At 43.5% G+C, this 27,728-nt stretch overlaps 1 protein-coding gene across 1 annotated transcript in view; it reads right to left on the minus strand.

The window, feature by feature from the left end:
* The window catches only part of TENM4 (teneurin transmembrane protein 4), a gene marked incomplete at its 3' end in the record, with an annotated part of 426,912 nt that overhangs the window by 54,649 nt on the left and 344,535 nt on the right, over positions 1-27,728 (minus strand). The window contains exons 18-24 of the mRNA XM_082337632.1: positions 27,194-27,313; positions 20,170-20,431; positions 14,197-14,464; positions 12,239-12,382; positions 10,881-11,130; positions 8,239-8,259; positions 637-869 (exon numbers count right to left, since the gene is read on the minus strand). Of these exons, the coding sequence (XP_082193758.1) occupies positions 637-869; positions 8,239-8,259; positions 10,881-11,130; positions 12,239-12,382; positions 14,197-14,464; positions 20,170-20,431; positions 27,194-27,313 (1,298 nt within the window). The remainder of the gene's footprint in view (positions 1-636; positions 870-8,238; positions 8,260-10,880; positions 11,131-12,238; positions 12,383-14,196; positions 14,465-20,169; positions 20,432-27,193; positions 27,314-27,728) is intronic.

The following is a 27,728-nucleotide window of genomic DNA, read 5'->3' on the forward strand; positions in this document are numbered from 1 at the left end:
TCGACTGTGCTTTTATCACATTTAAGTAAGCTAATCAGCAGTCAGGTGAAGTCGCGCTGAATTATACCATTCCCATATGGAAATTAGTATCGACCCCCCTATAGGATTTAAGCTGGATGCCATGATATATAATGTCAATGTATAAACCTCAATTTATGTATCTCTCAGCTGTATGCTGGTTTTGTTGCTATTTTATATATATAGCAATGCTTATAGAGCTTTTTATTTTTTTAATGCCAAGAAAGCTTCAGTGAACTGAAAGTAAGTGAATCCAGTCCGGATTGGGAAGGACCAAACATGTTATTTGGTATGGAAAAGTAGTGGCTAAGTGGGTATAAAATTGATGGATGGATTTATTTTATTGCCCTTTGGACACGTGCCCATCACTACACCCCTCTGGTTTGGCGCTCCTCCCAGCCACCTCAATAAGAAGAACCAGGACTGGCTGAGGGAGAGACATACCCGCTGATTTCCAGAGGCAAGCCCTTAGGATGTGTTTGTGGGTTGATTTGGGAAGACCCGCAAAATCCAAAGGCATTTTCTGAATTGGAGAGGAGAGCAGTCTCCAGCATGACTAAACAAGCCCCTTTCAAAAAGACCCCTTTAAAAAAGCCTGTGGAGAAAAAGCAGTCTCACCCCTGGGATTTGTAAGGGTAGCATCAGTGCCTTTGCCTCCATCTCCGCAGCGGGTGTCATCAAACGGGAGGCACTGATCCCCGGTTCCAGCCAAGACCTCTGAATTCTTCACAATGTCTTTCACTGACGTGGTTGACTTGATTTTATAGATACGTCGGCTGTTGGTGTCGGAGAGGTAGATGGAGCCGGTGATTGGATCTGTGGTCAAGTAATACTTATGAGCTGGGCTGTGGCTGAAAAACAAGGGCATGACGTTATTATTTTTCGGATGATTTGTTTTCTTAAGTCAACAGGCAATGCAAGCACTTTAGAGAATAAAAATACACAGGGCAGGCAGACCGGGAAAGTGAAGCAGTGCCGTATTTGACAACGTTAGTACACGGTGTGTTACAGCACAGGACCCCGAGCTATATCTGTTACCAGTCACTGTGCCTGGGCTGCTCTCTGGCATGGAGGGCAGCTACCAAAGGGCTCACTGGCCCGAGCCAAAATCATGCCAGGAACCACTATAGGTTGAGTTCTAATGTCCAGGATTGCTTAAATTACTTAATATAGACATAGTCGTGAAACTTGTGTTAGTGCAGTGCTAGAAAGTGAAGGGAAAGCATAGTACACTAGGTGCAGAAAATAAAGCAAAAAAAAAAAAAAAATCTGCCCTCCCAAGAAAGACCCAGGACAAAAAACCCAAAAGCAAACCCCCAAGTATAAAGCACTTGAAGATATACTCTTGAAAATCACTGCATCAGGGCTTATCTGGCGCTCTTGCTGACTCCAGCAAAGACCCTAGAGTCCTATCCTGCCCTCGTGGAGATTAGGGGGAGTCCGGCCACTGAATTCGGCTGGACCTCAATGAAGAGAGAAAGAAAATGGTCCTTGGAGTGCCACATTTTGCCCTACGTAGCAACACGAACTAGAAGAAGGGCTGAGGAACCTGAACATCAGTCCCCTGCTAAACCCCATGCACTCACTGCTTCCTCAAAAACTAGAAAGGGTGGCTGCAAAAACGGGGTGAGCAGACAGAAAGATGTCTTTAGCTCCATAACTACAACACTAAATGAGCCCAAGACTGAAAAAATGAATAAACTAGCAACCACTTTATGGAAAGCATTCGATGGAATTGGCCAGAAAAAACAACCAGATGAGTTTAGACACAATTTGAGAAATTATCTTTCAAGGATTTTATCTATAGTTTAATATAGTTATTAAACATTAACTTCTTTTATTAAAATCAAGTGTTTACTACTAGTGCGTATTGAGCTACATCTCTTCTAAGGCTGAAACCAACAGATTAAATGTGTAACAGCTGCTGTCTGAACTCAGGTCTCCTTCCTTCTAAGAAAGGCTAAGTAGTAATTAGAACAAGTAGGAAAAAGTCTCTAATTTTCTCCAGAACACCTTCAAGCTGTCCAAACTCACCAGGTCCCAAGAATTCTTAATAAACGTATAGGCCATAGTTCACAATTTTGCACTGAGTGGAATTGTTCCAGGAGAAGCTGGTTAGAAACCTGAGTGTCGATCACAGTTGACTCTGTCCCTCATAATAAGAAACTTCCTCTCTCCTTCAACCTTTATGTTAGGAAGATTAACACCTCTTCAGACACATAAAAACTACTGAATTATTCTCTGCTTAAAAAAGCCGTAAGTTGGTTCTTCATTCAAATTACTTAATACTTTGGGAAAAAAAAAATCCTTTCTGATTTATTCTGGAATATCCCTTGTGATTTATCCTATTAAAGTCTGAACAGATTTCATCTCCACGAATGACACTGATTCTTGCTAAATAAAATGCTCTGACCTTCAAGACAGGTCCAGCCTGACAGTTCAGTCTCCATCTGTATTCCTTTCCAATGACAGCAGGCTGGTAGGGTATTATTTCATTTACCTGCATGTCACTCACACTAAGCAAGTGGCTTCAACCCTGGTGGAAGAAGTTCCCTGTGGGAATCCATCATCATTTTGATCAGGGCCTTGCATTTTCCGCTGACTGTCCTGACAAAGCCCAGCTGAATGTCAGTCAGCTTTTGAGCTGTTCATAATCTCTGTTTTGCATGGGAGGTGGACAAGAGGAGGACATTTTTAATGGCACTTTGCAATTCTTTAGCATCTTCGTCTGGAAAGCACAGATAGCTTTCACTGAGTCTTACAGCGAGCCGTTTGCAGATAGGCAAAGGCGAATGACTTTCCCAAAGCTGAAGAAAAATGGTAGCAGAACTGGAGGTTCCCACTTCCCCCTCCCAGCACTATCATTGTCATTTATTTTTGGATTTCATAGCCTCACTCTGGTGGATTTTATTATTGATTACAACCTTCTGTGGAAGAGCGAGATCTTAAACTATTTTCTAATCCCAGCTCCTGTGGAAAATGGACACTGAAGCAAATGCTGGTTTCTTTTAACCACAGGTAAAAGCAAAACCTTCATCCAGCAGAAAAGCTGAATGGTACTTCCCACGTAAATTTACTAAGTAAAAAAACTGTCATATTAAGGTAATACTTTGAGTAGCTGCTGGTAACTCAAGTTTAGTTCTACTAATGAGGTGCTGAATACAGATTCCTCGAAAAAGTAGGGGTGAGTTCAAGTTCACAATCATTGAAAAATTAGCTCTGACTGGTTAAACTTTTAATCCTCTGCATAGCTGGATGCCACAGAAGCACACACAGCTTTACAACAAATGTGCTTTGGAAGAGGTGGAGGTAGAAAGTTATGTTGGTTAAGCTACCCATGGGATGGTAATCATCTTGGGTCACTTAAAACCTATTCTGGGTTTCACCTGGTGAGCTGATAGCAAAACTCTCCTACGACATACGATTACTTTTCTAAATGTGACGTTGTTAATGGTATCGGCAGCCCCAACACAAACCATATCTTTTCTGCTGCATGGCTCTGGGTGAGCGATAGGAAGTGCTGGTTCCTTTTTATCAGCTAGACTTTTTATTTTTACGAGCATGGCTTACCGTGGTCTCCTACACACCACTCCATGCACAGGGCTTTTGCGGGTGGAAGGCCCCCTGGGATGGCTTAGGCAATGGAGCATTTAACCTGGAATGCTTTGGAGCGAGGATGGTAAAACACAAACCTTTAAAAATGATCAAGCTTGAATTTACCCCCCTGGTCTCTGCCAACAGTTTTCACCACTGTACCGGGAAGGTGTCACGATCTGCCCTTGCACGAATTGCATAGCGTTATACACCGGAGCTTTTGTTTAACACTTTGAGATCCTTCAGGATGAGAGATGCTAAACAAACATACGTTAGTAATGTAAAAGCTCCAAACTGCTTCCCTTCATTTGTGATAATGCATGAGCGCTGGAGCCAGGAACACTGAGGCTTTGCTTTTCATTTAAAGCCACAATCAATAGGCAAATCCAAGTTGCAAATTGGACTGAACTGAACAACAACTGAAATAAATCTGCCTGGGGTGAAGCAGAGATTTTTTTTTTTTTTTCCTTTCATCCTCTCATTGCTCAGTTATCTAACGGACCAGAACAAAAGACAGGACTTTTTACTATTCAGAAGACTTAATCAGTTACAGTATTTGTAGTCTTAGAATATTTATCCCCCGTATTGACACTGCCACCACTAGAAAAGGGCTGTGGGTGAAAAGCTGATTTCCCATTCAGATCATTCCTTTTGCTATTATGGTTTTTTTTTTTTTTGAAGAAAACCCTGCACACTGCATTGATATTTTAAGTCCCTGAAGCAACAAACCAAAGTTGCAGGGACGGGGTGGGCTGGTCCCTAGCCAAGAACAGACACTTTAGTGGGTATTAGTGGGCATGATGGTGCGGTCACTGGGAATGAAGACAGTTTCATAAGCAGAAGTTCTGCAGGCCAAAGTGAAATGGAGGCCAAAGTGAAATGGAAGTGGCTGAGTCTCCATCCCTGGAGGTATTTAAAGAACGGATAGATGTGGTGCTCGAGGACATGGTATAGTGATGGACTTGGCAGTGCTGGGTTAACGGTTGGACTCGATGATCTTAAAGGTCTTTTCCAACCTTAACGATTCTATGATTCTGTGATATTGCTTCCTTGTATGCTTGTGATACAGTGATGTGCTGGGAAAGCACAGGGAAATCTTCCAAGTCCACAGTGATCCCAGTTGTTTGGGGTTGCATATAGGCTCTCCCATACATCTGCCTTGTCCCCTTCCTTTTTTCATTCTCATTATTCAGACAGCATAGTACCAGCACCATTTGGGGAGCTCTGCAGATATGTTTGGAGCTTCAAACTCCTTTTTAAAGTGCTTATGCTTTATATGATTCCTTACACAGAGGCATGAGGAAGGAAAGAGATAAAAAGTTGGGTAAATAGGCAAAGAGGGGGCACTCCTCTGGATTTCTTCTGTTGTGCTATAACAGACACACAGGCTTTAAGCAAAAGTTGTTATTGTTCCCTTGGGCCCAGAGCCCGTGTTTTGGAGGAGCCTGTGGAAGGAACCTCCTGCTCCAGAGTGGGAAGCCAGTCTCTAAGGAATAAAGATGAGAAAAGGGAGATGGCCCCGGGTTTCAGCAGGTTACCTACAATGCGTCAGCACAGCAGACTGCATCTTTTCATTAGCTTCTGCTCAAAGCCAGGGGATTCATCTCACCAAGCTTTAGATGGTTACAGGGTGGATGCTTACATCTGAACTGGCTGCCTTAACTCCCTTTATAGGCAGTGGAGAGAAATAGCATCTTTTTAGGTATGGTTTGTCTGACTTATTTTCAACATTTATCTTACAAGATGAACTGCATCTTAGTTTCCTAAATGCAAGGGCACCTACCACCTCCTCTAAAGGACAACTTCTGTTAATGGTAACAGTATGGCTCTGGCTCCCACTGTGGTCAACAGACAGGAGCAGTCACAACACCAAAGTTAGTTACCCATAACAGATGATCTGAATAAACCCCTGGGGCTTCTTTGGATCTGATGTCTCTGTTTAAGGACACGAAAACACCTCCGTAAAACTTTCTGTGCTAGCTGCCCTCTTCCCCTCTGAGCCTTGCTGGCCACATGCATTTGCTGGTGACTAAAGAACTACCGAATTCCTGAAGCCAAGCGGTTTTTGTTCGGCAGGGCTGTGTTTCCATGGCTCCATGCTAAGCACCCTGCAGCTCACAAACAGAGGATTTTATTATAGCTTGTGTGAGGTACTGGTCTTTTTTTTTCCCTGGGTGACATTCAATAGATTAATACATAAGGAGGCCACACAGTGCAGTGAGCTGAATTTACACTTGGCCTTTTAGTGTTTTCAGTTTGTGTGCAATGCCCAAAGCTCTTCTAGTGTCACAGGCTGGATAATAAAACTTCATCGCAATGCCATAAGCCAACCCAGGGACTGCAAAGGAGTTTTGATCTGATCTTAGGGCAGTTTTCTCAGATACCTCTTTTTGCCACTAATTGTAGATTTGTCTCTCCAAGGTATGAATGGAAACAAGAAAGGAAGAATATGGTTAAGTGTGGCCACTTTTTGCATATTTGCAAGACAGAAATGCCTCCCTGCCCTCCATGTTCCTGCAGAGAAAAGGTAATGATAATTAACTGCAAATTATTATTGCCATGCTTGGAAAAAGTCCTTAGCTTTTATAGGCCCATCAAGACAGGTCCATACACAAACATACTGGAGTTAAGTTCTTATTAATCTATTAGTGAATGACAGATGTGTGTAAACTTGGGAGGCATCACAATTTGGTGATGCTTTTTGGCTTGGCTAACATCCCCCATGTTGACACACAGCCATTTTGGCTGTTGCAGAGTTAGACCTTGGCTACCTAGGCTGTGCTGTAGAGCCAAGCCTCTTAGCTGGTAGCTCCAGAACCTCTGGAGATCAAGCTCACCACAGGCTACGTAGTCAGGAAGTGACTGAAGCGAGGAAGCTTTTGCATATGGATTGCAGCTTTTCCAAACCACTGAGATTCAGTCCTGTGGATCTCACCCTTTGCAACTGTTGCCTGTCAACGGTGTCAAGCTTAGGACCTTCTGGAGCTCAAAGCGCTGGAGCTTTAGCTAAGACTACACCCACTCATTTCCTTGTGGCTTAGGAACGAAGAGGCTTCCTAACAAGAAATATTACGGCAAATGACGCAGAACAGACACTAACTCACATGGATGACTCCCTTAATGTAGTCACAGATGGGAATATTTGATCTAGAGCTCCTCATCTCCTTCTCCTCCCTCACTGGTCCCCTTTGGACTGCACTGAAGCAGGCACTTCTTGGCTTTCTTTCATTTAATTTCTTAGTTTTTAGGAATTGCCTAAAGGCTGAAGCCCTGCCAACTTGGTGAGGCTCTGGTGGCATCACAGCATTTGCGGCCAGTCCATATATCTTCACTCAGTTATTGCCTTCATATATAAAAACTCTTGTAACAGGTATTCAGCTGCTGCCCTTCATTGTCAAAGCAGGTGCATTTTAGTGGCTGTGTATTTCTAGGGCATTAAGGATACAACCTGGCTGTTCCAAAGAGAAATGAGTTTTTCTATTGCCTTCAAATGATGTGAAAGAGGAGCTGGGGGTCTGGAACTCAGCCTGATGAAGACAGTCAGTGCAGAGGTCTTGTGTACCAACCTCCCAGCCCTGCTAATAGACGCTTTGGGCCAGTCCATTATACCGTGGAAGCTCAGCCCTTCATTAATGTTCTGGCAATAAGACAAAAAAACAGTTTCTACATCATTGCATTTCCAGGCATGCAGATAAAATGAACATTTCTGGGTTTGCACAGCCTCTATAAAGTCAAAGAAACAGTAAATAAAAAGCACGTAGCAAGAAAAAATCCCCAATCCCAATGCAAAAAGAAAACCAAACAAAAAAAATCCCAACTCCACAGTCTAAGCTTCTAATTTAGAAAGCAACCAAGGAGAAGGATGGGAAACTTGTCAGAGCCAGAGAAGTCCTTGCAAACACAGACAGTGACAGGAGGTTGACATCTTCCTGAATGCAACTGATTGGATCAAACTCACTGAAACTCCAGTGAACCCAAATGACAAATATTCTTAGTGACAAAGCTCCAATTTAGGAGTCTTTCTTTCATCTTGTTTTCTTGTCATTACTCTTTCTCTTTTTTATTGCATTTCCTGACTAAGGTTCCGAGTTGCACTACCTCCCATCTGAGCCTGACATACTTTCACATAATGGGAAGGCTCTCTATGAAGAGCTCAGACTGACAAAGAATTACAAAAACTTACTTCCCTAGGTGGGCGACGCTGGGCTACATCTGGCCCTTCATTATGCCTGTTGCCCTCCCCAGAACTCAAAAGGAAGACATTTCACCATACGAGAATTATTTTTCCATCATAGCTATCCCAGTGACCTGGATCCTGATGGTGCCCCTACTTTGCTTTCTTGGTTAATTCCCACCCGCTTTTCCTGCCACCCTCCTCCTCTTGTTACCCTGCTCCTCGTGTCTATACTTCCCCTGTCTACAGCTATAACAGCTCATGCAGAAGTCTGTGCGACTCTGCTCTGTGATTAATGGCTCCCAGTTCTGATGACTGATTGCCTACGCCAGTTTTAATCATGCCAGCTTCATTTGCTATTGAATCATCTGGAAATGGCACTTGTGGCTCACTGTGTAACAACATGCAACAAGACAGGGAGCGGCATAAGAATTCTCCACTGGTTGGCTTACCTATGTCTGAAATCTTTATTTCTGACAGAAGACAGGAAAGCAGGGAACAGAAGAAAGAATGAGGTGTTAGCAGCTCAGTTCGATGCATTATTAGCAGATTGAAAACTTGACAGTAACTGTATCATACAATGCAATAATAAATAAAGACTTAGCTGGAATGACACTGATATATTTTATATTGGATATTACTTGGCAGTGAGCTCACTTATGTACCGCTGCATGTCACAAAGGAAGCGCGATCTCACCTGCTTGGAGTTATTCACTTATGCAGGAGATCGGACGAGGCAGGCGTTACCATTCAGAGCAGTACTGAGCTAAATATATGGAGATGCAGACATCTTTACAGTTTTTTTCACTCTCAAAGCAATACCTTGTGATCTACAAAGGTAACTTAACAGTTGCACAGTTATGGGTGGCAGTTCGTTGCCGTAATCTCGTGAACCCTAGCCCAGAGGACTGAAATTATGCTGAGCCGGACGTTTTTCATGGGTCTAGTTACATACGCAGCCGCAGTTATCTGCGACCCACAATGCATTTGCTTTCCTCTCTGCAACACAACGCTACACTCAAAAGACACCCCCCCCAAACAAAACCCAAAAGCCAAATAGCGAGGGTGTTAATCTCCAAGGAGATGCTGATTTGAGAAGACACAAGCAAACTCCATTTAGTCCAAAAGCAATGGCTTTCCTCCATAGCTTTTAGTCAGCCTGCATCTGAACCCACTTACTTTATAGCACACCAGAGTGAAGAAATGTTTACTAGATCCAGTAACCTAAGTGTTTGCACAGATGAAGCAGCAATCGTTCCAGCAGATTTAATTCTGGAGTAAATTTAACTCTGTGGCTCTACACAAAAGCCAGCAAGGCCGCTCTGTCAAGGCTTCCAATTTTCTCTTTTCCAATCAGGAAATACTCTGCAAAACCTCCGCTGGGTCTGGTATTTCCACTGACAATGAAACAGGGATCGGGTTTTTACAATTGTACTTCTGGGAATGAGATATTAATCCCACTCAGTTGCAAGGGGATTTGGGCCCCAAATCACCTAGGCTCTTCTGGAAATCTCACCTTTGGCTCTTAAAATAACTTTCTGGCACTGGAAGAATATTACATTCTTTAATGTGGACCAGGGATGAAGATTTATCCCAGCTTCCCACCTTACAAACATGAGAGACGTTATGTTCTCGTATATCACGTAACAGAATAGCAAGAATCAGGTTCTTGCTTATTTACTCAAAAGGTACCCCAGCATTGTGGGCTTCCTAATTCAATGACTCCTCCTGATTTTCTTGTCGCCCTGTGAGCATACCAAGACAGCTATTCTGTACGTGCCAGCCTTGTGATGGCTATCTGGACTTTTTTTCTCGTACACCATGATCTACGACGCCGGTTCTGCGTGCCAGATAAGACCTTCAGCAAGGTCTAATGACTGTGGCGTGTTTCTAAATGAGGGGCTAATGGGATCTTGCACCAACTTTGCTGCAGATCAGCTCTTTCACTTTTACCTGTGGCCTTGTGGAGCAAATGGGAATACAAAGCACTGCTGCCCTAGTAAGCTGTCTAGTAAGCTTCCACATGGCAGTCCTTGCAGACATGGAGCCTTACTTTTGTCCCCAGCAGCCAGGACATTAAATCTGAGTAGAGCAGGAAGATTTTTTACTTTCTGAAAGATTCTCACTTTCAGGCCAGATCTTGAGAGATAAATGGGAATGTGAACCTTCCCACCATGCTAACCTCATATTGACCTCTCAGGACGTTAGGTCAGGTCCCTCAAGCAGAGAAGCCTCATTCACAAACACAGGTTTAACTCTATTGACTTTCCTGGAGTGAGTCTCATCTGGTCACAGAGTCCAGAATCAGGCCCTGCTGCTTTGAAGTGGTTAATTGTATTTGTTGTGGAAATTTTAGATAGGAAAAATATCCCCAGTGAGGTCAATTTGAAATTTTGATTCGGTCACAATCTATTTCATTTCCTCAGAACTTGTAACAAAACTATACTTTTCCCTCCCTTTCGTTGTTTTTAATGGATGTTCCTTCACAAGCCTCCCTATTTCTCCTAATAGATTTTTTCCTTTGTTATTTGGGGTTAAAAGGAAAGACTTCACTTACTTACTTTCAGATGATCCATCTATATGTTCATCCTGACACTGCTTTTCAGCTGGGAACTGAGAGGGACTGATACGTTTGTCCCCAAAAAAACAACCAGAAAAACCCAGTCTGTGACTCCCTAGGTGATCATCCTGTCTTAATCATGAATGATTATCTGTCCTGATTAACCTCTACATATCATCATCAGTGCTGTGTCCTTCCAAGTTTAGGTTATCTCAGAGGTTGATTGTTAATTTTAAGAATTCCCACTGGTCTCTATCTACACCAAAAGGCAGACATCAACGCAGTTTGATTTAGCAGCACAGAAATGTATAAATATTTTTGGTGTGTAATTCAATTCTGCAAGAACTGGTTAGGCCTGTGTTTCTCTGGTGTAAATCAAAGTCAGCAGAGTTGCAGAAGAGGCAAATCTGGACAGCTTTTTTTCTGTTTTGCTGTGGGTTTTTTTAAGAGTTTTGCTCATTTTCCTTTTGGGTACATAAGATTTCTGCAGAACTTAAGGGCATAATTATAATGGCCACATTCAGCACAGTGTACCTCAGCTCCAGTATGTTGGTGACATTGCCAGAGGGAAAGATCCTTCGGATGTAGTTGAAATCTCCAACATAAAGACTTCCATCAGACCCACATGTTAGGGCAACAGGAGCCAGGAGTTTGTTCCCATCTGCAAGACCATTGCAGCTTGGACAAGAAATGCTACGTCTGCGGCCGTTGCCCATAATGCTTCCAATTACAGGCGGCTGCTGGGAAATAAACTGGTTTTCCCCGTTTCCTTTATGCAAGATGCCTAGAGGGAGAAAACAGTAATAAGGAAATTAAAGGGAGACAGGGAAACTGAGACCAAAGGGAGCACAAACTGGCAATGCTGGATGGCAGCGGGGGAATCTGTCAAATGACAAGGACGTGGTTTAGTGGTGGACTTGGCAGTGCTAGGTTTATGGTTGGACTCGATGATCTTAAAGGCCTTTTCCAACCTAAATGATTCTATGATTCTAAGGAGGTTTATCATCTTTCATAGTATTGTTTTGTGATGGTTTCAAATGAGGACCCCCTTATCTGAAGTAAGTATTTTTTATAAACCCATTACATTTCTTGCAGAACAAAAGTATGTAGGGAGAACAAGACTGTCTTTACCTTTGAATGAAATACACTTTTCAGTGTCTCATGAATTTTCACCTGCCTTTTCTGTCCCTCCTTGCCCTGTAATTTGCAGCCTACCAGGTAAAAAAAGAAATTACATAGCTCATGGAAAGATAAGGGACAGGAAGACCATGGTGCATTCTCTAGAGAAATGTTTCACCTGCAAAGCTTTAGAGGAGCTCTGCTTATGTTCCCTAGAAGTGTAGTGTTTTCAGCAGTGGTGTGGGCTGAATTAGATGTTTGCTCCCATACCATGCTATCATCCAGAAGGACACAATGCTTCCATCTTTTGAGCATGTTCTGATCAGCTTTCAAACCTCCCTGCTGCAGTCTTGGGCAACCTTCAAGGACTCCGGCACCTCCCATTCTCCCTTATGACTCATTTCTGCAAGTACGCTTGCACGTTGGAGGATGCATCTGGGTGGATTTATGGTCAGTGGTAGGTCCAATCTGAATAGACTCCCCTTTGTTATTTTCGGAATATTTTCCTTGTTAATCCCCTTCTTTTAAGACACTACGAAGTCAGACATGCTGACGTTCAACTACTTCACCATGGCCAGCTTCTTTTGGATTTATGTGCACCATATTGCTTCTAAATGTAGGTTACTAGAAATAATTTGTTAGTAAAATATATGAGAGAATACATGTGTTGGTCAGGTTTCTTTCCTTTCCTTTTCTTGAATTCTTAATGATAAGAAGCAACTGGGCCTTGCAACACTGTTTTGTTCCTCTGTTATGTGCGACAGTCAACCTACCACTTTGTATGTTGAGGGCATGATGTTTGTCCAGGGACCATCCTCCAAGTTTGGAAGCATCAATTTCATAACCCTGAAGCACAGCTGTCCTCTTCTCCCACAGGATCAAGTCAGGACAGGATTCATACTCATAACCTACTGAAACTATGAACAAGAGAGAAGCAAAAAAGCCCCCAGATTAGTAACCCAGAAATGCATAATCAGCACACACAGAGTTTCAGCTGAGCAGGGGTAAGGGCATTTCTACAGGCAACTGCCAATTTAATTTAAAATGTCATCACTGTAATGCACAGCCTTAATATTTTTCTCTTTAAAGGCCATCCTGCATTTAAAAAGGTCAACACAGTTGTAGATGTTGGGCAAATGTGCTAAATATTTAAAAGGCACTGTTTTAAAGACATATTTTAAAACAATGGCTATTTGAGAGTGTAAACCTCTGCTGGACTCCTAAATGGGAGCATTTTACTCCTATCTAGTACTTTGATCTAAGACTGCATGTCAGGAACTTGCTAAAAATCATGGCCTTTCTTGGAAAGTAAAGACTTTTATACAGATGAGGCACGGGGCAGTGAGTCCCTCAGAGACAGCAGTCTTGGACCTGGTTGACTTGCGGTCATTGTTAAATGTCAAAAGGCTACATAGCAAAACATGGTTTGCTTGCCATGATGGTCTAATCACAGCCTTTCAGGAGCAACTCCGCAGAACACACTGGAGTTGCTTAAGAGTAAAATGATATCAGTAAAAGAAAAATCATGTTTTTGACAGAATAATGACTCCTTTCTGATTTTCTCAGAAGAAGCAGGCCCAGTTTCATTGGTCTTCTTTTTTTTCTTTCAGGATATGCTACCAGGACACATTTCTCAGTGTGGACTCCAAACTGGGTAAGGCTCAGCAGGTTGTATCATCCAGCCTGCTCAAGGTAGCTGAGCCTGAGTGATAGGAAGGCACCCCTTCTTCCTCCTAGAAAATACGACACCCTACAGCTCCTCTAAAGAGCCTTAGCTTCAGCTGGGCTATGAGGCATCGGTGAACTGCCCTTCTGTCAACAAGAGCTCTACTTGCTAATTTGGGATCTTTCCGTCTTTCTGATATCATTGTCTTAGCAGCCAGAAAGGTCTAGTCTAGACTCTGTCGAAGACCAGTTAATTAAATGTCCCCTGATTGTTGATCAGATGGGAAGAAACCACCGCAGAGCAGCATCACCTCTGCTCACTATACACTCAAAGTACCCCCTTCCCCGCATCGTCATCACACAGGGCTCAGTGGGTGAGGTCTGGGGTGGCAGCAGGAAGAGGAATGAAGTGTGTTTCCGCATGTATATTATATCCACAGCTTCCTGCCCCAGCAAGGACTTCAGGTTCTGCCCCTGTAGAGTGGACGGCATGGACCATACTGCTTGGTGCTGGGGATGTGGCACATTGAGTGTGCAGAGCCCTCCTGTTCTCTGCCTTGCAGCTTCTGACAGTCTTTTGCAGATGTAAATGAATGCACAAGGTACAAGAGAGAAGGGCATCAGGCCCCGTTTTGGGATTGCGTTCTTGAATGGGTAACAAAGGGGAAACTGTAAGATTAAAGCAATCCTGAAGGTTAGGCACAAGGATGTTGGAGATTAGGACTCAGCTGTAGGGATTTCTTTCAGAGCAGCACTGACAGCTTTTGGCTATAGGTGAGAGGTAGCCAAATGCCTCTAGTCGCAGTTCATTCCTTCTGTATGAATATGATGGCAGCAGCTCAGGATGTATGTGCTGGGCCATGAGCCAGAGAACAGATAAGTATTCATCTGTTGGGGAAATGTGTGCTGTCTGAACAGCTGGACCCAGTCCTCTCCAAGGAAACAGCAGTGACCCAGCAGGGACCACTTTATGTGTTAGCAGTTGGACCATACCGATCTAGGACAAGGTCTGCGCATTGCCACTTAGCTGCTTCTAAAAAGAGACACAAGCCCTGGGGTCACTTACCGAAGGCTTCTGAGAGCCCATACACCTTCTGGCTGTAGACATCTGTCTTATCCCAGATGAAATAATAGGAGAGGTCTGGAGCAGCTGCAAACCACTTTCTGAAGAGGCGTCCCTCGACGGCCACCATGAGGTGGACTTTCATGAGGTTGAAGGGGATGGTGGGGTGGGTCATGCTGATCCTCAGGACTGATTTGTAGCCAGCTGTGCGACTGCTCAGGTAACTCACTTTTATTTTACTACCGGAAACGTTAATCTCCTCCTGTAGAGCCTGTGGAAAAGCAATCCAGGAGGCGTTAAATCAGCAGCGAGCAGACAGGAAAAGGGAGTGAAGTTGTAATTTATCAAACACACCTTTATAAAAGCTCTGGTAGACATGTCTAAAAAAGCACACCTAGTAGGCATCAATTATAAAATCACATATGTAATTTATAGGGTTAGTTGTGGAAGCCAGGGAATGCCCCCCTCTTTCTCCATCTCTGTTACATGGGAGCACAAGAGACCAAAGTATCACATTTAAGTCAGTGTTTACAATGGGACTCACTGCTAAAAGGAGTCCCAGGACCCATGGGGAAAGGAGCTTGGTGTCTGAGATTATTCCAGCCCATCAGTTTAGCTTCCACTTTCTATCTTTTATCTTGGTAGGTTTCTATGGCTGCTAATTTTTGTCTTTTTCCCAGTAAAGTATTCCCTTCCCCGATCGTAACCTGCCATTCTCTCCATGTCATTGGTGAATCCTGCTTCCACCCTCCCTCTTCTGACTTAACCCATCTCTCTTTCTTTGAAACTGCTGCTCTCCTACCTCACCTCTGACCCTCTTTGACTGATCTACCTCTAGCCTTTTTTTTTCCTGTGTCCTGTTTTTTTGTGTCCAGGTATTTTCTGACCTCATATTTGTTCCTACTTACCCTAGTCCTTGCTTGAAATTCCCTCCTCTCTCTACCTGCACGACGAAGCTCTTGGCCTCACCTACCACCATCAACCCCTTTCCCCTCCTTTGCATTCTCCCTTCCCCTCCTTCTCCAAATTCCTCTGTATTCTAGGTGAGGTACTTCGTTTTCTCCTCCAGCCGTGCAGTGTGGGTATTTCTGGCTGACTGGGACAGTTACCTCACAGGTCTCCATTCCAGTACAGAATTTCACAGAAGACTGGAGAAACAGCAGGGAAAGTTTTGTCTGCCCCTGTTCTGCTTTGAGAATAGAGAAGTCTCAGTAAAGATGGGATTTTCAGCTAATTTACCTGCTAAAGTATAATCAGATCTTAAAATTATTATTTTTTTTTTAGTTGGAGAAAGCCAGGGAAATTTTCTGGAAGGTGATACAATGTACATCCCTGACTCCATGCTGATTCTCCCATGCAAAATACCGATAAAAAAGAGCATTTCTTTCTTAAGTCTTAGAGGGGGAAAAAAAATTGGTTGTCACTTTCCAGAAAATTTCATTCTTAGGTAAGCACCCAACACGGACATTTTCTGCATAAGCCAGCGACCTTTGGCAAAGTTTGAAAGATGAAGGTAGAAGCTTAGCTGTGAGCTGGAAAACTGGGACTGATAATGGGATGTGTCAGAAGGTCACAGCTGGCACCGTTCCCTCCTGCGCCACTTCTGAAATATTCCGGTGTGCCGGACCTTAAATGAGCTGTGAAAATACTTCCCCAGCAATAATCAGCTTTTGTAATATTAAGGGCATGGAGGCTTGAAGGCAGGCGGGTCAAGAGATCCACCCATCAGCAAGGGGTCACCGCCATCCCGGTGTCCTCCAAGCTACGTGGCTCCTACACTCAACCCCTCCTATGTGGGAGCAGCAAACTTCCCTGGCCTGACAAGTTGCTCATCTCTTACAGGTTTTCTCGTTAGCTTATAAATAATGACAAATCTTGTAATCTGCCCCCTGAAAAGACTTCTTCTAAGCTATTATCCAAGGCCTACCACTTTTTCAAGTAACAGATAACGTACAGCCTCTGAGCGTTGCAGCACTTGACAAACGGACACATCCAGAAGTTAAAGCGCTGTTCCACTCTGCTCATAAATATTTACTTTCTCTAATGCAGCCTTTTCAATTTACATATCTCAGTGCTTAGGAGGCTGAAAAATGACAGAACTGGGAAAACCCAGGAATTTTAAAATATATTTTATGAGCTCAGCAACAAGCTGGGCTGGGACCAGGCTCAACCAGAGACCAGCTGAGCCAAGCTGCAGTAAAGGTGGTCCCTTGCATCAAATCTGTCTTCATATGTAACCCCTCTAGGAAAAAGCCAGGCAGAAATAATTGTCACGGAGGTACTATTTGCAATGTCTGGTTCAAATCCCTGTCAGAAATAATTATTTCTTTCTGTCATGATCTGTCTCTGCTGTCTCCCATTCCAGAGAAAGGGTCAGCACAGTGGTACCAAGGCACCGAGCAGCACAAGGGGCTGTGTTTAAAGGCTCCTTCTTGAAGAACGGGTTCAAACAGTAATTCAGATTATCCGAAACGCATTTGTAGTTTGTAAGTGGTGATGAACTAGCAACAAAGCAGGGCATTGGCGGGGGGAGTATAATCCAGTAGGACACTGGTGGGAGAAGAGAGGAAAAATAAGCTTTAAAATACTCTGAATGCACCAAAAGTAATGACAGCTGAATTGTGCCCTTATTTCTATTTGATAATCACTGTTTGGCCCAGATAAATTCATGCGCTGTGTCTGGGGTCCTTGTGAAAGACTAGGGCTCTTAGAGTTTAACATGGCCTAACCAATGTAATCTGCTCGTTAAAAGTGGTCCAGCCACCAGGCTCGTCAGGCAGAAGAGCTGGTTCTTCAGGCTTACTAGGGGTTTTCACAATTTAGCAATTTTCACTGCTGTGTTCCCTTCGCTCCTAGGTGTCGATCTATGCTTGTGTTAGTAGCAGTTCTTCCACTCTTTGCCTGAGACAATGTAGAAAATCTTGTTTCTGTGTGCTGGGTTACACATTTCTCTTACAGCTACTCCTCACTCTGCCAGCGGGCAAGGCAAGGAACAATCAATCTTTTTTTTTTTAATATGATTCTCAGAAGGAATTTTGAGAAAGAAAGGCATTTAGGGCCTGATTCAGGGGCCTTAACATAGGCATCTGGTGCTTTTGAGATGTTCTATGGTATCCAAAACCTCTGCAAGGGGATGACAGATCTGACATGACCTTCTTGAGATCTCCGCCTTTCTGAAGGTACAGCTGGAAGCCTGAAGGGGCACTTCAGGGCATTTTAAATGGCAACAAATCTGTCTTTAGGCACCTGAATCAAACACTTAAAATGTGTTATTTGGTCTTTTGAACGCATCCAGGTAGAGGACACTGCATTTATTTGTTGGCGCTGATGAGGTTCCTATCATCTGCTCACTTGTCAAAATCTTTCCCAGCCCTGCCATCCACTTCTTACCTCCCCCCAGCCGTGGGCTCACACCTTTTATATTTAATATTTCTCTACTGAGAACTGCGTACTATAAAATACAGCTGCAGAAACTGACAGCTAGATTATTTTTTATTGTATGTATATCCAGTATAGGAATGAAAAGTAGTTAATTTATGAACTGAAGTACAGTCAGGACTCTGCCATAAAATCAGATTCTCCTATATACTCCCGCACCACAAACTCTGTTAACCTCAGCTGTCAATATTTGAGGAGGAATACAGTTTTACAGGTTTTAGCTCAGTCGTGTGGCATATGGGAAAAGTACTGCTCATCATGTATGGGATTCACCTTATCCAAACTGAGGAACCTAAAAGTTAGGAGTCTTCTCTGAGCTACTCTTCTAGGTCTCTCCATGGCCAATGGGCAGAGATAGGATCTTCAGAAAGTTGGTCTTGCCACGTAAACTTAAGAGTGGGATTCAATTCCAGCTTAAGGCATCTAAATCCAGACGTCGACATGTAAGTGTGTGCACGTGAAGTAGGCATGTAAGCATCAGTCATAGTCAGTGGACATCTAACTGATACTGTCAGTGGGAACCAGACACCTTCAAGATGGTCAGCTTAGTTGATCTGTAGGTTCTGCTGACAGTATTGATTAGATTTCTGTGAGCTTTAACGGGAGCTCGGATATCTGGCACACATCGAGACGACTGTGTGTGAACACCTTATTTACGTGCCATAATCTCAAAATGAATGCCACTTAGGTCTTAATTAGATTCCATAGCTACAGGTGTCTAGTGTGATTTGGGATGTCCAAGTTACCTGTGACATTTGCAAGGGGCTGGCAGCTATAATGCAGGACACTGATAGGGGGATCATTCTGGATTGGCAGTTGGAAGCCAAGCAGGATATCTGCACGACATTTCAAATGGCACTAAACATCTACGATGAGGCTGGTGAAACCCTGGCCCAGGTTGCCCAGAGAGGTGGTAGATGCCCCATCGCTGGAAACATTCAAGGTGAGGTTGAATGGGGCTCTGAGCAACCTGATCTAGTGGAAGGTGTCCCTGCTCGTGGCAGGGGGGTTGGACTAGGTGACCTTTAAAGGTCCCTTCCAACCCAAACCATTCTATGATTCTATGATCTATAGTCTGTATCAAACCATTGCTTATGATCTACATCCCTGGCTGCTTTCACAGTCGATAGACAGACACGCAGTCATATTAAAGAGGAGTTTTAGAATGTTTTAGTTCAATAGATATAATTAACAAAATCTAATGAGTATCCTGCCAAATAATGAGTGAGGTTATGATTATAGTTGCACTGTATCAGATATTTGCTTCTTTCCCAGGCAGCGCTGAACGCTACCTTTCATGGTGTTTGTTGGTTTACGAAAAAAGAGATGTGAAAACAACAAAGAATTTGCAATCTGATGGACTTCATAAGATATGGCACTTAATTAGTAATTATGCTGGGACAAACCCGGTGACTGTAATTGGAAATTAGTGTGAGAAAGGATCACAGGATTTGGTCCAGAGGGAAAGGTAAAGAGACCACTAGCTTTATTTGTTGCTGGGTTCAGTACCCGGTGTATTAAAATTAGAAGATATAAAGTGACTTCTTTCCTCATTAACGCTACTGCAACCCCAGTGGAGTCAAGCAGGAAGCACACAATTTGTCGCTACACTTGTTATTATTTCTACCTTGGCAGACTATTATTTGTCACTAAAAGCAATACCCAGGACATGCTGAATGCTGGTATCTAAAACCCAGGGAATAACATGCCCAGGAAAAGAAAGCTTGAAGGCTGCTACATCCATATAGTTCAAGATAGTGAGTATTTGTAAGGAAAATGGATAAGTCAGTTGTTTGGACTATTCAGTTTAAAACCCAACTTTACCTTTGGCAAAATACTTTGAATCCACAGCAGGTTGTTAAACTAGTTATCTGACTCACACTTCCTTAAAAAAGGAAAATGGGGAGTGGAAATTAAAAGCAACCCTCTCGCTTTGCTCATCTATCCCAAATGTCACGAAATGCAATAAAACCCAGGTGCTCCGCAGGCTGGCCATTTGCCAGCCATCTGCTGGCTGACTCTACATCTCAGCAGCTTTGCAGAGTGAGGGGTATGCCTTCAAACCCTGAGAAAGTTCACACCCGATACTCTACCACTGAGGTCTGTAATGCCCAGTGGGTGAAATTTGCTCCTGAACAGAAGAAAGGCATTGGAGTGTAAGTGGTCCATCGTGCCACTGGGCATACGGAACGCCAAAGGGCTGCCCGAAGGCTTGTTGTGGGTCGTATGGGGGTCCCAGCCCACCTCCTGAGGATGAGAGGTGAAAGCAAAGCAGAGCCAACGTAGGTTTTCACTGTCGGCCACAAGTGCTGTGTCTCCATCTCTCAGGGATAAGGGAAAAGAAACCTTCTGGCCAAGTGCGTGCTTGTGAGCGAGCGCTCCTGGTGAATGTCTGAAAAATGGTGTAACAAACAGGGAATGCTTCTTTTTAGCAAAGCAGGGGAATAGAGAAGGACACAGAATAGTTGCATTTGTGTTGCTCAAAGCAGGCAAAAGAAGCACAGAAAGGAGCTGGATTATTGTCTCTGCAGTTCATACCTGGATTTCAGGAACGATAGGACCTTTCTCTGAGCAGGAACTGGCAAAAGCTGTCAGAGGAGATGGGGAGACCACAGGGTTGGGTCGGGCGAAGTTACTGAGGTCACAGCTTGGGATCTCGTTCTCTTCGTGCCTCATGACTATGGTTTCCATCACGAAGAAGCGATCCCATGGCAGCCACAGCGTGTGCTCCTGGGTGATGAAGGGAGCCCGCTCAAAGTGCAGGATAATGGAGATACCACCAATGGTAACGAGATCGAAGCTGTTTTAAGAGATGGAATACAAAGTTAGTGCAAGCACCGCCCTGTGTGTTTGTAACAATTCCCTAGCAAGGACCCCAGAAAAACAATCGCAAGGAATATCATCACCCACATTTTACAAGCATAAAACCTACAGCCCAAAGAGGCTTTAGTTGGGTAAGAGCAAGTGGCAGAGGCAGGCGTACAAACTCAGCTTCTTTGCACGTTGTCCCCATGTATATTAAAAACATACCCATCCCTTTTTTTGAGACAAATCTTTATCTTTGTTATTGCTTTTCTAGTGTTATTTGACCATATGTACTCTTTTTTTTTTTTTTTTTTTAAATAGTATTTATCATCCAAACGCAGTCACAGATTGGATCAATTCACATGATGAAATAAACTATTTGGAAAGTGGTTTCTCTGACACACCACCATATAAATTGTCTTGGCATCAATGCTAACAAGACTAATACCTAATGCAACCCAGGGAACATGTGGAGCCCAGTCATGGACCTACTGTGCGAGGCACGGGGAAGAGACGAACACCACGCAGGCAGGCTCTGTACCACAGCACTCAGCACATAGTCTTTTCTGACTCCTAATCATTTAGAGCAGGGCAGATATAACTGACTGCCTGCGGTCTGCAACTTCGCCCTACGCTACCTCCAGCCCAGTGGCTTTTCTGCCTGCGTTAGTGTTGGATATTATGTCGGGCTAACAGACAGCCCTCCAGAGCTGTAGGAAAGGATGTTACCTCGATAAGGAAAATATTCCTCCTCTTAATGTAAAGATGTTGGGATAGGGTTTGGGGTTTTTTCTTAGTTTTGTATTTAAACTTCACAACTTGTCAGAGATGGAGATTTTATGAAGTACGACAGAATGTATCTACTATGTATAGACTCAAAACCGAGGTGTTAACTGAGAAAGGAAGGGATTTCAGCACAATTTGAAGACCTCTCGTTTTTGCTGCTTTGTTTTTTTTTTTTCTCAGTATCTATTCAGTTGCAACGCCAAATGTGTGTTTCAGGCAAAGAAAGTTTTCTCATCCCTGCTTCCCACTTTCGACGCTTGGCGTTAGCGTGCGACAGGCTCACGCAGATTTTAAGCACGCGAATAGGGTCGCTGGCTTCAGCGGAGCTGCTCATGTGCTTAAGAGCTGTGTGCTCAAGTACTTCTCTGTGCGTCCTGAGAACTAGGATCTGAAAGCACTCTGACAGCCCTCTTGCTGCACCTTGTAATTACGAGGTGAGAAAGAAGCTGAAAAAAAAATATAAAATTATCTTTTAAATTAATTATAAGGCTTTCAGATCAGCTGCAAAAATCCGAGAGGAGCAACAACGGGTATGAGCTATTTCTAAAAAAAAAATTTGGCAAGCCATCATTCAGGAGAACCTTTTTTTTTTTTATGGCTGAGAGACTGAGGTGCCATTTAGTAAATATAATGACAAAAAGAAAGTTATGCAGGAAAGAATTTTAACTTGAGTCCATGGGAGGGAGTGGAAAGCATTTTAAAAAGCTAAGGAGATGTTTATTCTACCACTCAAGTAGGGGCATCAGCTTCCCAGACCTATTGCTTGGCTTGCAACAGCCTGATGAGTAACTTGCTGGCCCTTGCCAGCAAAGCTGCGCAGCATTTGTACTTTGATGAGAACATTTTTAACAGTCAATTAGCATTTGGCAAGCCCTTCAGCTAGGAGGGAGAAGCTTGCTCTGCGTGAATCCGGGCACTGAAAGGGGCAACGGGAGGAAAGAAACAAATATTACAAATGATGCTCAACAAGTTTTTAGGCAAGTGGGAAAGAATTTTTCTTTGGAAACACCTCCGTTTCACTCCTTTGTGAGCAGTTCTTGGCTTCATTGACCCTGGGTCAGGGATGGTAACCTGCTGGGGGGAGACATCTTTGCCTCTCCTGCATCCCCAAAGCTGGATGCAGAGGGGAAAGCACCACCTCCACGTCAGGCTCCAGCAGCTGTGAAAACAGAGACAGGCAGGATTTTTTAGCAGGCGCTGTTGCTCTTGAGCTGTTTTTCCCAGAGTCACAGGGTGCAGCTTTGAAGTTACCTTGATGAACTGAACAAAAGCTAAACCCAAAACCAAATAGAAAAACCCAAACTGAAAACACCTTCCTCCCAGCTTCCTTTAGTGAAATTAAATTTAACAAGAGCAAAACCATCTTGGGATTGAAGGAATGAGATAATTTTATTTCTGGTTTTGCTGCTGATCTCTGATGTCTTGTTTATCACTCTGGGAAAATCGTACTTCTTGTACAGCCATATTGTTCTGTTTTTCTTAAAAGACTCTGGAGAGACAGGGCAAAGGATGAAATTCTCTATTTATCCACTAAGCAGGCTCAAAAAAAAAAACCAAAAAAAAAACCCAGAGAAAAGTGTAGCCCTTTCTCATCTCTTTGCTCAGAAAGTCCGTCCCTCTGACAGAGCCATGCCAAAGTCGCTGAATGTGATGGCAGGTACACAATACTGAAAAAGTCTGGAGACTTTCCTGCTGTTTTATTAACACCGCGCCCACAACCATGCGATACTGAGGACTTACAGCCTCTATAAACTATTAGTTTAATCAAATTTAAAGCTTTATTTAAAAATGTGGTTTATAATCCAGTACCAATACTTCGATCCATCCGTTAACTTTGCTTTACAGAGAAATCACACATACGACAGAGTAGTTTGAGATCTGTCATTTTATCTTTATGCCTTGTTTTCTGAAAAAAGTCTACGCCACAATAATTAGACTAAAAACACATGGAAGCCTTGAAGTTATCAACGAGTTTTTCTCAGACTAAGTAATGCCACTTAAAGAGGACCAGGATTTCACTATTAAAGGCTGTATCTGAGTATCGTAATAGGAATGAAACCTACTTGCAAAGACCTGGAATACAGTCAACCCACTTACAGGGGTGAAAAATTCAGTTCAGTGTAATTTTAAAACTGAAATTTCACTTATATGATACTCATTTTGAAACTTGGTCATGCCAAAAAATCCCCAACAAACCAAACCCAAAGCAACAAAATCAGCTTAGGAACCAATCTAGCTAACCTGATGCAATTCTGTCTTTAAACTCCCTTACTTTAAAAACACATTTATTGCCCTGCCATCAGTAAACTGATTTGCTAAATCAGTATAAGGCAACTCAGTGCACGTTTTCAAAAATATATATTCCTATGGTGAATATGCCAAATAATAAAGCCAGGGAGTTTTATGCAGCTATCTCGTAACCCCTGGCACAAGGTTACTGCTTGCATGCGTGCTCCCATTTTTCCTCCAAACCAGAATGACACCGAAGATGGTCCAGATGACCCCACATGACTGTGCACTGGTGTGGACTGGGAATGCACGCAGTTTGCTACTGTAGTTCAGGAGAACCTACTTCTTGCTTAAAAGCATCAACACCTTAAACCAAAGTGACTCAATCACATGAAAACTGCACTGTGAAAAAGCCGATGAGAAGAGAGGCATCCTCTATTCAGAAAATTACTGAAAACTATCAAAACACAGAATAGAAACTGTAATAGCAATAATTCTTTACATGATTTTGAAAGTGCTTTACAAATAGTATTTAATAAATGCTATACCAATCAGTAAGGAAGGCAAGTAAATGTTATCTCCATTTCACAGGCTGGTTGGCCGGCCTAGGAAGGTTAAGAGATGCATCTAATGCTACCCGCTAAATCAGCAGCAAGGCTAGGATTAGAAATAAAGGATGTCTGACATCATTTTCTGCCCTGACAATTTTAGTCTGAATGCTCTTAAATACTTCAAGGTAATTTTTAGAAGACTTCACTACTGAGGAAGTCGCTGGATTCTGGTGTTCTTTAAAAGAAGGGCTTTCACTTGTCCGTTTATTACCTCCAGAGCACACAGATGCACTGCTGTGCCCATCCATTTGAGAAAATATCTGCATGTATGCCTCAGACAATTTTGGAAGGTATTTTTATGATTGAAGAGACTCAGCACTGCAACCAGACAATTTATTGAATGTCAGTCGTGCACCAGACCTTCACAAGTTTTCTGCAGAAGCAGACTGATTTGAGAGGACAGAGAAGAAAGAGAAATCAGAAGAGCGGACACCGTGCAGTCTGGGGTTACACTGCCCACCAGCAGCTGCTGACAGAAATCCCAGCTTCAGGATGAATCCCACTTGGTCACCGATTCCCTTGTCTGAGACAGCTGTTCTCTGTCATTTTTATCATTTGGAGCTGAGTATCTGCTGGGGTCTGAGTCAGCAAACTGCAGCACTGAGCTCCTTGAAACTAATTTAACTTCTGGAGGCTGGCAGCAGGCCCTGAGGAACCAGCAGTCCACTGAAGACAGCATACTGATGCTCCAGCTGCATCGCTTTCTGCCCTGGGTCCCCTGCTCAGCTGGAGGTTGGGAAGGACAAGGTGTGAAAGGACCATCCCTGGCTTGAACTGCCAGCAGAAGAAGGCTTATAGCAGGGGGGAGTTGCCTTTCACCACCTGGGAACTGGAAAGAAATACTCAAATATTGCAGAGGTCTAGGGCTGGGAGAGCAGGGCTCACCTCCGTGCTCTGGTCCTGTTTAGCTTGCTGGTATGTTTGCTGCCTAGAGGTGAAGTTTAAGATACAGGCCTCTGTGCTAGGTATGGCACAATTGCAAAGCAAAGAGATGGTCCCTTCCTCAAAGTACTTGTAATCTAAATGAAAGATTACACATAGTAGTTGGGAATTGGATATTGGACAAGGAAACAGATGTAAAAAAGGTTATGGCAGGCATTATTGTCCAGGAATTTTGCAGGCATATTTATCTCTTCTAACAGACATCGATTTTGTGCTGGTCTATACACAGCGATCTGATCTCGAGAGTGCAGTTTGGATCCCACTTTCACACAAAGTAGGTTCAGTAAGGTTGACAGAGATACTTGTAGCATAAATGTGCAAGACTTTGTCCTTTTTGCAGTAATGCCTAAGCTACGGGCAATACAAAGGCACCAGCTCCAGAGTCATCCTTTTCCAAAGGAGACCACTAGTTTTCCTGGGATGCCCCTTATTATCCAAATTTTATTGTCATGGCTTCCAAGAGGTGGGGCATCAATCGGAAAGCCTCCTAGTCACCATCAGTGTTACAGTAGGTGCAAACCCTCCTGAGCATTAACAAGGCAGCATTAAGCACACGTTGCTAGCCCATGTTCCTCTCTTTTATTATAATTCTATCAGCTTCTCTGGCCAAGTCAAACCTTTAATGAAAGTCGTGGATTGGAGAGGTGCTAAAATCTATTAAATCCTCTCCCAAGTGCTAGTGGTTAGCAGTCAATACATACAGCACGTGCAGCTGGAACCCCTTATGTTTCATTTTTGTTCTTAAAAGAAAGGGAGCCAATTAGCACTGACAGACAAAAGATAAGATGAAAGACTTGCCCAATTTGCAATGCTTTTGTTTTGGTTGAGCGTGATTGCTCAGATTTTAAGCACTTGCCTCTAACACAACTGTAATCTTAATGACTTCTTCCTAATCATTTCGACATGAATTAGCAAGAATAGAGCTGTTGGGAGAAGGAGACATCTTTTCTTTATGTGCACGGGCACTGCATTGCCCAATTGTTGGCTAAAGATTCTAGGTGCTATCACAAAGTTAATAATAATAAATAATAAAAATAAGAATAGAATAGGACTATTTCAATTGGAAGGGACCTACAACGATCATCTAGTCCAACTGCCTGACCAGTTCAGGGCTGACCAAGTTAAAGCATGTTATTAAGGGTACTGTCCAAATGCCTCTTAAACACTGACAGGCTTGGGGCATCGACCACCTCTCTAGGAAGCCTGTTCCAGTGTTTGACCACCCTCTTGGTAAAGAAATGCTTCCTTATGTCCAGTCTAACCCTGCCCTGGCGCAGCTTTGAACCATTCCCACGTGTCCTGTCCCTGGATCCCAGGGAGAAGAGCTCAGTACCTCCCTCTCCACCTCCCCTTCTCAGGAAGCTGCAGAGAAAAATGAGGTCGCCCCTCAGCCTCCTCCTCTCCAAACTAGACAGACCCAAAGTCCTTAGCCGCCCCTCACAGGACATGCCTTCCAGCCCTTCACCAGCTTTGGTGCCCTCCTCTGGAAGCCTTCAAGGACCTTCACATCCTTCTTCAATTGTGGGGCCCAGAACTGCACACAGTGCTCAAGGTGAGGCCGCACCACTGCTGAATACAGCAGGATAATCCCCTCTTTTGACCGGCTGGTTGTGCTGTGTTTGATGTACCCCAGGATGCGGTTTGCCCTCTTGGCTGCCAGGGCACACTGCTGGCTCCTCTTGAGCCTGCTGCCAACCAGCACCCCCAGATGCCTTTCTGCAGGGCTGCTCTCCAGCCACTCCTCTCCCAATTTATACTTGTGCCCGGTGTTACTCTGTCCTAGGTGCAGAATCCGGCATTTGGACTTCTTAAATTTCATCCCATTAATCATAGCCTAATTCTCCAATCTATCTAGATCCCTCTGCAAGGCCTCTTGTCCCTCAAGAGAGTCAACAGCACCTCCCAGTTTGGTATCATCAGCAAACTTGCTAATGGTGCTTTCAACTCCTGCATCCAGATTGTTGATAAATATATTGAACAGGACTGGCCCTAGAATTGTACCCTGAGGAACACCACTGGTGACTGGTCGCCAGCCAGATGTAGCCCCATAACAACTAACAATACCGCATCAACATCTTCAAAATGCATCAACAATAAATGTGCTCTTGGAAGGAGTTTCTCTTTAGTGTTGATGGTAATAATGCTGTAACTGCTGCTTGAACACTGTAAATCCTATAAAGATATCCTACCTGCCGTCTTGTCTGCTGATTGTGTATCCAAAAAGAGGATTGTTGACAAAGCTGATGTTCACTCCAACTAGAGGGGTCCCATCTGCCGTCATCACCTGGCCTCGAATCACACACGCGTGCCTGCAAGAAGGAGAAAAATGATAAGAAAGAATAAGCCTTTTGACAAATTCAGGTTTTTCCTTTACTTCTGTGGCTGGGAATCATATGGATTAGAAAGCCCAGGCCTTTATGTCCTAGAAAGCTGGGGGCCATGCCGTGTGTCTTGATGGTGGGATGCTACTCTTGAAGCCTTTCTCAGGAGTTCTGTAAGAACATTCAATACCTAAAATGAGGTTTACCCTTATCCTACTCTCAAAAAGCAAGTGCTGCAGCATATACTTCATTAACTACGGACTTCTGTAGGGTTCACAACGTTACATTGGAATGTGCTATAACCAAGTTTCACAGTGTCTTGACAATATTACTCTAATTAAGGGCAAAGCACATTTTAGAATCGAAGAGAACAGAAACCTACCAAGCACTGCATGGACATATT

This window comes from Platalea leucorodia (genome assembly GCF_965183815.1).
Source record: "Platalea leucorodia genome assembly, chromosome: 2".
Classification (NCBI taxonomy): domain Eukaryota; kingdom Metazoa; phylum Chordata; class Aves; order Pelecaniformes; family Threskiornithidae; genus Platalea; species Platalea leucorodia.